Source organism: Cebus imitator, unplaced genomic scaffold, assembly GCF_001604975.1.
Source record: "Cebus imitator isolate Cc_AM_T3 unplaced genomic scaffold, Cebus_imitator-1.0 Scaffold295, whole genome shotgun sequence".
Classification (NCBI taxonomy): domain Eukaryota; kingdom Metazoa; phylum Chordata; class Mammalia; order Primates; family Cebidae; genus Cebus; species Cebus imitator.
The window spans coordinates 1,970,608-1,981,133 of record NW_016107610.1 but is presented as its reverse complement, the minus strand read 5'-3'; the positions used below and the strand labels follow the sequence as shown (position 1 = coordinate 1,981,133).

Here is a 10,526-nt window from a genome sequence, read left to right as displayed (position 1 = left end):
AAAAAAAAAAAAAAAAAAAAGAAAGAAAGAAAGAAAGAAAGAAAAGGTAACAAGTCAGTTGTGAGTTGTGTACATTCAAACTCCTAAGAAAGGCAGGGAGGAGGAGGGATGTTCCTGTGGGAGAGGCAGCAAGTCTTCCTCTGGCTGTGGGGATGAGGGCAAAGCCGGGGTAGAGAAAAAGGGTTGTGGGTACCCCCATCTGCCGCTGCTCATGCCAGCCGGGCTCGGGCCCACCGCACCTGCACCCACCTTGTTGCGGAGCCGGTCGTTCTCGTCGCGGCAGACGGAGAACTGCCTCTTCCACTGCTCCACGCTGGCCGCCGACTCCTGCAGCGCCGTGGTCAGTCGGGCATTGCTCTCCCGCAGCGTCTGTAGCTCAATCTCCCACTTCTTTACATTGGCAGCGCTGCGGGACGGGGATGGGCAGTAATGACAGGTGGGTGCCGTCCCGTCTGGCTGCGCCTCTGCCCACCCGGGGAAGGAGACTCCACCACCCTTAAGTACACCCCTGGGGGCCCACATGCCCTCTCCCACAGTGGGCTGCAGGTGGGTCCGGCTGCCTCCCCAGGAGGGACTGGCCCCTCTCTCTGGTTTGAACATGTCACCCTGCAGTCTATTTTCTTAAAGAATCCCCTTAGAAGAGAATACAATTCTTGGGCTGGGCGTGGTGGCTCACACCTGTAATCCCAGCACTTTGGGAGGCCGAGGCAGGCGGATCATGAGGTCAAGAGATCAAGATCATCCTGGCCAAAATGGTGAAACTCTGTCTCTACTAAAAATACAAAAAAATTAGCTGGGTGTGGTGACGTGCAACTATAGTCCCAGCTACTCGGGAGGCTGAAGCAGGTGAATCACTTGAACCTGGGAGGTGGGGTTTGCAGTGACCTGAGATCATGCCACTGCACTCCAGCCTGGCGACAGAGCAAGACTCCACCTCAAGGAAAAAGAAGAGAACACAATTCTTCACGAATGAAGAGACAAAGCTAGGCATGAGCGCTGCAAGGCAGGCAAGGCTCGCCTCTTCCTCCTTCCTGCCTGCCCTGCTCCTTCCTGAAAGGTTGTAGGGGTAGACCAGGGGCCCTTCCCTTCAAGAACTGTATGAAAGCCATGGATACCTCCAGGATGCTGGCTTAGTAGGCAAGAAGCCAACAGCTTGGCTCAGGGCAATAATGGCCTCACTGTAACCTGTGTCTCCTCAGAGCCTTTAAAGGAATCCAGATGGGAGAGCCTAGGGTTTGGAGACAGGAATCAGTGCCTTGCCCTGAGGGCAGAATGGGGGTTCTGGAGGGAGTCCTGGCTGGCCCATGTCCCCTCAGAAGTGTGAGGAGACCAGGTATCTGAGGGACACCTCTGCTGTCAACACAAAGTCCTCAGGCTTCATCTGATTCTATGTGCTTGGTGAGGAGGACGTTTAAAACAAAACCAAGCTGGAATCAGGTTCTCCTCCCTGTTCTCTTCTGACTCTCCTTCAGTTTCCTTGCTAGGAGCCCACGCATCTGTGGCGCTGAATGTGACTGGAGGTGACAGGGCAGAGCTGCACGTGACAAGCCCATGGGGAGGTTTCCGCCAGGCTGACAGTCCTCTTTCTAAAGGCCCTTCATAATTTTTTTAAGTAAATACAATGGTGTGTCCGAATAGATCTGTGCTATCTTTTATTCCATACCCTCAAGGACCCAAGGACTTGGAAAATATGTACTTTCGCTTTCAAACACCACTGACTGAGGAAATAATAAAATGTATTATCTGGTGAATTCTAGAGTCGACGACTGAGATTTTATTTATTTTTTTGAGATGGAGTTTTTCTCTTGTTGCCCAGGCTGCAGTGAGTGCAGTGGCATAATCTCAGCTCACCGGAACCTCCGCCTCCCAGGTTCAAGCAATTCTCCTGCCTCAGCCTCCCGAGTAGCCGGGATTACTGGCATGAACCACTATGCCCAGCTAATTTTCTATTTTTAGTAGAGACAGGGTTTCTTCATGTTAGTCACGCTGGTCTGGAACACCTGACCTCCGGTGATCCACCCACCTCAGCCTCCCAAAGTGCTGGGATTACAGGCGTGAGCCACCTCACCCAGCCGATCACTGAGAATTTAAACTAATTTAGGGAAATAGCTTCATGCCCATTCCTGTACCTCACTTTTTCATTAAACTTGGATTTGAAAACATTTGTTTTTAGGGGTGAAACATTTTCACCCAGGCAGCCCATTGTCACTTAAACGACCAAAAATAGCTCTCAGTTGGGTGTGGTGGCTCACATCTATAAACTTGGCACTCTGGGAGGCCAAGAATGGAGGATCACTTGATAACCCCAGGAGTCTGAGACCAGCCTGGGCAACATAGCAAGACCTCATCTCTACAAAAATCAAAATAAAATTAGCCAGCATGGTAGTGTGCACCTATAGTTCCAGCTACTTGGGAGGACAAGGTAGGGGATCGCTCCAGCCCAGGAGTTCAAGGCTGCAGTAAGCTATGAGCGCGCCACTGCACTATAGCTGGAGTGACAGAGAGAGACTGCCTCAAAAAATAAAAGCTCTCACACTTGCCTGATGGGTAAAAGTGACTGGTCACAGTTCTGTCCTTTGAAGTATCTGACAAAGAGCCACAGTCCAAAGGCAGGCGGCTGGATCTAAGGGTCACACGTGCTTTCTGGAATTCCTAGGTCAGATCACAGCCGGGCCAGTGCAGTTGGAGAGGTGGGCGCCAACCCCGTGGCAGATCTAGCTGTGGAATATGACAGAGTGCCTCTGGTAGGCTCCTGAAGAGACTGTGACCGCAGCCATGAGTCGAACGCGGGCAGTGTGAGGTGATGGAAAGTTTACTAGTCATGTGACCTTGGGCAAGGAGTCACTTTATCACTTGGAATTTAGTTTCCTCATCTGTAAAATGGGGGGGAGTTTCAAAATGACAGCTTCTCTTACGGACCGGACCGAATGCTTGAGACCTCCCCAAATTCGTATGTTGAAACCCTACCCCTAATGTGATGGTCTCAGGAAGCGGGGGATGGGGAGGTGGGGAGGTTGAGAGGTAACCAGGATTAGGTGAGGTTATGAGGGCAGAGTCCTTATGAATGGGATCCACGTCTTTACAAGTGTCCCCAGAGAGCTTGCCTCCTCTCCCCACCTATGAGGACACAGTGAGAAGACGCTGGTCCATGAACCAGACCCTCACCAGGCACCAAATCTGCCAGTGCCTTGTTGGACTTTCTGACCTCCTGAACTGTGAGAAATAAAGGTTTGTTATTTACGCCACCCAGTTCATGGTATTTTGTTATAGCAGCCTGAGCCAAGACAGCTTCCAAGATGATGATACAGTTTTTGGTTTGTTTTTGAGACGAAGTCTTGCTCTGTCGTCCAGGCTGGAGTGCAGTGTTGCGGTCTTGGCTCACTGCAACCTCCACCTCCCAGGTCCAAGTTATTCTCCTGCCTCAGCCTCCTGAGTAGCTAAGATTACAGGCATGTGCCACCACGCGCAACTCATTTTTGTATTTTTTAGTAGAGACAGGGTTTTACCATGTTACCTGGGCTGGTCTCAAACTCCTAACCTCAAGCAATCCACCCACCTCAGCCTCCCAAAGCATTGGGATTACAGGTGTGTGCCGCCATGCCTGGCCAGTACAGCTCTTAAATGGGCAACTCTGAGGAGGGGGCTTCTCAGTCTGAGGGAGACTGGGGAAAGCCTACCGAACCCCCTACCCCTGGCCAGGTGGGCAGAAAGCCCTGGGTGTGCTCATGGGACCAGCCTACACCATGAAGCCCAGCCTTTGGGAAATGCGCCACATTCTCAAGGTACAAAATCGCACGCACCATTCACGCAGTAAATTAAAATCATATCAATACCATTATGGGGACTATGTTACATTTATAGGTCAATTTAGGAGAAACTTATCCTTTTAAAATATCAAGGCTTTTTACCACTTTCCAACAGAATGTCTGTTAAACACTTCTTTTTGTAAGGCTTGAGATCATTTTAAAGTTTGCTTCACATAGATCTTGTAAATTTAAGTTTATTCCTATTGTAAAGGATCTCTTCTTCAAATATATTTTCTATGTGGCTTTTTTGTATATAGGAAAGTGACTGAATTTTGTGTTATTTCATATTTTTAATAGTTTATGTTTTCACATGCATTTCTCGGATGTTCAAAATTCAATCTTTTTTTTTTTTTTGAGACAAGAGTCTCACTCTGTCATCCAGGCTGGAGTGCAGTGGTACAATCTCAGCTCACTGCAACTTCTGCCACCTCCCAGGCTCAAGCAATCCTCCCACCTGAGCCTCCAGAGTAGCTGGGACTACAGGTAAACACCACCATGGCTGGCTAGTTTTTAAAATACTTTTTTCTTTTTTTGAGAAGGAGTCTTACTCTGTCACCCAGGCTGGAGTGCAATGGCACAATCTCGGCTCACTGCAACCTCCGCCTCCTGGGTTCAAGCAATTCTTCCGCCTCAGCCTCCTGAGTAGCTGGGACTACAGGCATGTGCCACCCCCATGCCCAGCTAATTTTTGTATTTTTGGTAGAGACGAGGTTTCACCATGTTGGCCAGGATGGTCTTGATCTCTTGACCTCGTGATCTACCCACCTCAGCCTCCCAAAGTGCTGGGATTACAGGCGTGAGCCACCTTGCCCAGCCTAAAATACTTTTTTCTAGAGACAGGGTTTTGTCATGTTACCCAGTCTGGTCTTGATCTCCTAGGCTCAGGTGATCTGCCTGCCTCGGCCTCCCAAAGTGTTGGGATTACAGGTGGGAGCCGCCATGCCTGGCCAAGAGTCCACGTTATAAATGATAAATTTGGCTCCCCCAAAACAAAACAAAGCACAAGCGCAGGGGTGCATGACACACACACAGGCACACACTTACCCTCTCTCCACACATGTACACTCAATCATATACATTCTAACATACACACTCTGACACGAACACACGCACATTCACCCTCTCTCCATTTACATACTCACAATCGCACACACATACACCCACACACTCTCTCTTTCTCACACACACACTCACACACAAATGGATGCTGATGTGGTTGGCCAGAGTAGGGCCACGAAGCCAGCTGGCCCTCCTTTCACCAGGAGAAAAGAGTGGATGCTCCCAGCAGGTTCCAGTTTTCTCTCCCAATTTCCTGAAACCCTGTCCAGCAAGAAAGGCTTCTAGGGAAGTGCTGCAGGTGGAGAAAATAGGGTCTGGACTTCAAAACAGCCTTACCTCTGCGTCAAGGCAATCTTCAGCTTGTCATTCTCAGACTTCAGGTGCGTGTCGGCTGGACTGGCATGAGAGGCCTTTTCATCATCCGTCCCGTTGAGACTGGATGCCTGAGTAGAAGATGGGGTTTCACGCCCAGATTCCTGGCCAAAGTGAATTATCTTCACACGTTATTGCTTGTCCACACATCAGCAGCAAGTCAGGCATAATAAGAAACTGTGTGTTTACGAGTGTGGACGAACCAACTCATCCAACTAGAATGTAGCAAAGACTAACTAACTTTTATTTATTTTTTTAAAATAAAACCTAACAAAGACTATCAAGAACAAAGAAAAAGGCATGAAGAGACCATGTGAAGCTCATAAAGTCTGTGCACTTTACTGAAAAATACCTGGGCCAGTGCTCTGAGCTTTACTTAGGCCTTATGGAGAAACCTACCAAGCCTGAGACCTGGTCTCCTGAAATACACAGGACAGAAGCCACAAGGGAAGAGGGATGTTAGAAACAAGGAACGAGGAATAGCGAATGAGGACAGAGAAAAAGTACATACTAGAAACGGAGACCACTTAAAGGTCCTGGGGCTATGGAGCGTTAGATCAACACATTCATTGAAGAAATAAGAACCAGGTCCTGATGTTTCCCAGCTCCCTCATTACTGAGTGTTGCTCTGAGAATATGCTCAGAATATGCTGAAGTGTTTTCCATAAGTCACACCACAGAGAGGTGAAATCCCATCTGGTGCTATAGAAGACCTTAGAAAGATCTTACTTAGCCTCCAGTAAGCACACGGGCAAAGGAGGAAACTAGAGGAGAGTGGTGTATAAATCCAATTTTATATTTCTGAATTAAAAAAAAATGCCATAAACAAAATTAAAATAAAACGAAAACCTGGGGGAAATATATGCAGCAGCACATATGAAAAACGCAAGTCGGCAGGGCGTGGTGGCTCACACCTGCAATCCCAGCACTTTGGGAGGCCGAGGCAGGCAGACTGCCTGAGGTCAGGAGTTCGAGACCAGGCTAAGGTGGAGAAACGCCATCTCTACTAAAAATACAAAATTAACGGAGCCTAGTGGCACATGCCTGTAATCCCAGCTACGCAGGAGGCTGAGGCAAGAGAATCACTTGAATTCAGGAGGCAGAGGTTGCAGTGAGCCGAGATCATGCCACTGCATTCCAGCCTGGGCAACAAGAGTGAAACTCTGTCTCAAAATAAAAAAAAGCAGAAAAAGAAATGTTAGTATCTTTCCTATATTGACAAGCTCTTAGAGTCCTCATCTTTTAGAGCTATACACTCAAATATTTATGGATGAAATGAAATGTCTGGGATTTGCTTTAAAACAAGGAGGAGGGGGAAGGAGTAGGTGGATAGATGAAACAACTGGCCATAATTTCCTAATTGTTAGAGCAGACCTATGGGTACAGGAAGACCCATTATACAATCACGCCTAGCTTTGCATATGTTCAAAATTTTTTGAGTTTAAAAATAAAGCTCTTGAAAATCAATACCAAAAAAATGAGCACCTTAACTTAAAAAAGGGGTAGGTAATTGATATTTACAAAAGAAAAAAAGACCATACAATCAATAAACATAAAAAATATTTAATCTCATTGGTAAAGAAATACAAAATCAAAACCAGGTGCAGTGGTTCATGCCTATAATCCCAGTACTTTGGGAGGCCAAAGTAGGTGGATCACTTGAGGTTCAAGAGTTCAAGACCAGCTTGGCCAATATGGTGAAACCCTGTCTCTACTACAGTTACAAAAGTTAGGCAGGTGTGGTGGCACGTGCCTGTAATCCCAGCTATTGGGAAGCTGACGCAGGAGTATCATTTGAACCTGGGAGGCGGAGGTTGCAGTGAGCTGAGATCGCATCACTGCACTCCAGACTGGGCATCCCAGCGAGACGCTGTCTAAAAAAAAAAAAAAAAAAAGGAAAAGAAATAATGCACTTTTCATCTGTCAAATTAAAGCTTTGCTGATGAGGGTGTGGGAAGAAAAAGCCTTATTCACCGTAGGCGGGAGTTAGAACTGTTTATTTCTGCAGGCTAAGTTTGTGGTATGCATCAAAAGCTTTAAAAACGTCCATACCTTTAACTCAACATCTCCATTTCAAGAACTTATGCAGAAACCACCAAGTGCACGAAGATATGCAAGAATGTCCATCAGTGTTATTTATATTAGTGAAAACTTGGAAATACAGATGTCCCAAATTATAGGAGATTAGCTGAATAAGCTGTGATACACTAGAATGCCGTCCAGCCATTAAAACAGTTTTGAATAACCATAAGGTTAAATGGTATAATTTAAAATATATACTGGAAAACTATGTTAGAAAGATACACACCAGGCCAGGCGCGGTGGCTCACGCCTGTAATCTCAGCACTCTGGGAGGCCCAGGCAGGTGGATGGCCTAAGGTCAGGAGTTTGAGACCAGCCTGGCCAACATAGTGAAACCCAGTCTCTACTAAAAATACAAAAAATTAGCTGGGCATGGTGGTGGGCTCCTGTAATCCCAGCTACTCGGGAGGCTGAGGCAGGAGAATCTCTTGAACATGTGAGGCGGAGGTTGCAATGAGCCAAGATTGCGCCTGTACTCCAGCCTGGGTGACAAGAGGGAAACTCTGTCTCAAAAAAAAAAAAAAAAAGTTACACACCAAAACCCTAATAAAATATCTTCAACTGGTGAGAAGGTAGATAATTTTTATTTTCTTTCCAGTACGATAATTTTTCCTTTACACAACAAACAGGTAGTACTTTTACAGTCACAAAACAGCCCACATTAAGTGTTTTTGCCATTAGGCTGTTTAAATACCCACCTATTTGGAAAACGTAATCAAAGTGTTCATATTCTAAGAGATTCAGAAAACCAAGTAACTGATTACTAATTAAAAAAAAAAAAGGGGGGGGGCCAGGTGCAGTGGCTCATGCCTGTAATCTCAGCACTTTGGGAGGCTGAGGCAGGCGGGTCACCTGAGGTCAGGAGTTTGAGGTCAGATACTAAACTCAAAGATATCACTGTCATATGTGGTATTCTGAAAAAGATAACATATTAGAAACTTTCTAGACCATGGACCATTTCACATGCTGAATTTCATAGATCCTCAGAGATTAATCAAGAATTCCCCCCCACCACCACATATACTAATCTGGACATCAGGAAGGTGGGTGTGTTGATTTCAGGTTAAAAGAGGTCCTTTTTAGTCAATTCTCACACTTTAGACAGACTGCTCAATTAGTGTACAAAATTAATGGTATCACTTAGATCATACTAAAGATTATTTTAAAAGATTCAGGAAAGTTCCTGTCTACCTGAAATGGAATTCACATTCATTTCCATAGGTCCACGTGGGCATATTTATGTGATGAGGCCAGGACAAGGTACTGGGAAGATAACTCAAGGCAGACATAGGTTTTGCCTTTTTGAAACATCTTAAGCCACCAAATCTCCTGTCCCAAGGGTCAGCCATAGCTCCTGCAAACCCAAGGTCCCTCTCCGCATTCTCCCTTCTCCTGAGCACCGACATGTTGGGTATGCTCCCTCCCGGGGTTCACCGACACTGGAATTTCTCCCACCCTGTCTTCGCTGGCTCCCATTTCATTACCGGGCACATTTCCTAGGGCTCTAGCATCTGCCCTCCTCTCTCCATTCCTTCTTCGTGCACCCAAGGCTTCAGCTATGCCCCTGTGAGGTTGATGGTCAAGTCTAGAGCATCGATCTTGACTGCTTAAGATGCCCAGGCCTCCTGGTTCTCTTTCTGCACCCTGTCCTCATTTGCAACCCTCTCCCTGGCTTCCCTGGCCCAGCCATTCCCCCTTCACAGCCTCTCGACAATCTTTCTGCCCTCAGTCCCTCCCTGCCTGCCTTACCATCTGCAAGCAAGCCCACTCTCTTAGGTGAAAAGTCCAAATCAACAGTCACAAAACACTTCCAATGTCTACCAACTACCCAAGAATAATTAGACAAATAGCTAATAAATTACCCACGAATGAAGAATTTTAGGTCTTCACAGTATCTCCAAGCACATCCCCATGCCTCCCACAGCACACCTCAGCCCCCACCAGGCAGACTCCTGGCGATCTTGCTAGCACATCATACTTATTCCTGCCCTTCAGTCTTCCCTCCTGAAGTCTCCCTTTCCCTGGCTTTCCACATATAACCCCGTCACTAGGTCAGGACTTCCCCCACCACCACAATACTCCTCTAGACATCAGGAAGGTGGATGTGCTGATTTCAGGTTAAAAGAGGTCCTTTTCAGTCAATCCTCACACTTTAGACAGACTGTTCAATTCCCGGCCAAGCCAGCTCTCGTGTGTTAAGACAGAACTATTGGAACACCATCTCCTACCTGACCTCTGTTAAAACTGGAGATGAACACAAAGCTTGTCTGGTATCAAGTCTCTCTCTTGTGGGCACAAGGTACCCTACATAGAAACTCACCTCCCGGCACAGCCAGGAGACGTGGGCCCTCGCCACTGGCATTTAAACACAGTGACCACAGAATGTCACTCCAGGGCCAGGACGTGCATTAACTTGAATCTCATCAACGATTTTCTGTCCAAAATGCAGTACACCACATCCTAAAAAATTCAAGGGTCTCATAAAGACATGTCACTGTGATTAGGCTAATAGTTGAAAAAGTCTTCAAAATGACCTACTGTCAAAATTCCCTACTTCTGGCCAGAAGTGACAAGGAACAAAGAGACTCCATCACCAACCCCACTCGGGTTTACTTTAAGGACAAATGTCTTACTTGGGAATGATTACTCGAGGTCTCGATTTTCTCCTGGGTCTTGTCTTTGGCTATCTTGGCAGCTTCTTTCACCTCCTGGAATTTCTCTGCAAACTGAATGTGAAGAATATTTGTTAAAGGTTTTATTAACCTCATTCATGGTTGTATTGACAGCCTTTATTTATTTTGCATCCCTTTTAGGCCAATGCATTCTGTACAAATCCAGAAGAATTTTATTTGCTGTTAAATGAATATAAGGACGTATATTCCAGTAAACAGCACTGGGCAAGTCAGATCTGAACCAGTATCTAAGCTACTGAAGCTACTTTGATAATGATGTATTAAACTAATACGGCTGGGTGCGGTGGCTCATGCCTGTAATCCCAGCACTTTGGGAGGTCGAGGCAGGCAGATCACCTGAAGTCAGAAGTTCAAGATCAGCCTGGCCAACATGGTGAAGCCCCATCTCTACTAAAATACAAAAAAAGTAGCTGGGTGTAATGGCATATGCCTGTAATCCCAGCTACTCAGAAGACTAAGGAAGGAAAATCACTTGACCCTGGGAGGCGGGAGTTGCAGTGAGCCAAGATCACAC

General features: G+C 46.5%; 1 protein-coding gene across 4 annotated transcripts in view; it reads right to left on the bottom strand.

The window, feature by feature from the left end:
* Positions 1-10,526, bottom strand: part of HOMER2 (homer scaffold protein 2) — a 98,246-nt gene that overhangs the window by 5,433 nt on the left and 82,287 nt on the right. For 2 of the 4 annotated variants that reach the window (XM_017502266.2, XM_037729136.1), the window contains exons 4-6: positions 9,953-10,045; positions 5,202-5,341; positions 250-406 (exon numbers count right to left, since the gene is read on the bottom strand). In XM_017502266.2, coding sequence (XP_017357755.1) covers positions 250-406; positions 5,202-5,341; positions 9,953-10,045 — 390 coding nt within the window. The remainder of the gene's footprint in view (positions 1-249; positions 407-5,201; positions 5,342-9,952; positions 10,046-10,526) is intronic. The other 2 variants (XM_017502267.2, XM_037729137.1) reach the window with 1 other exon arrangement.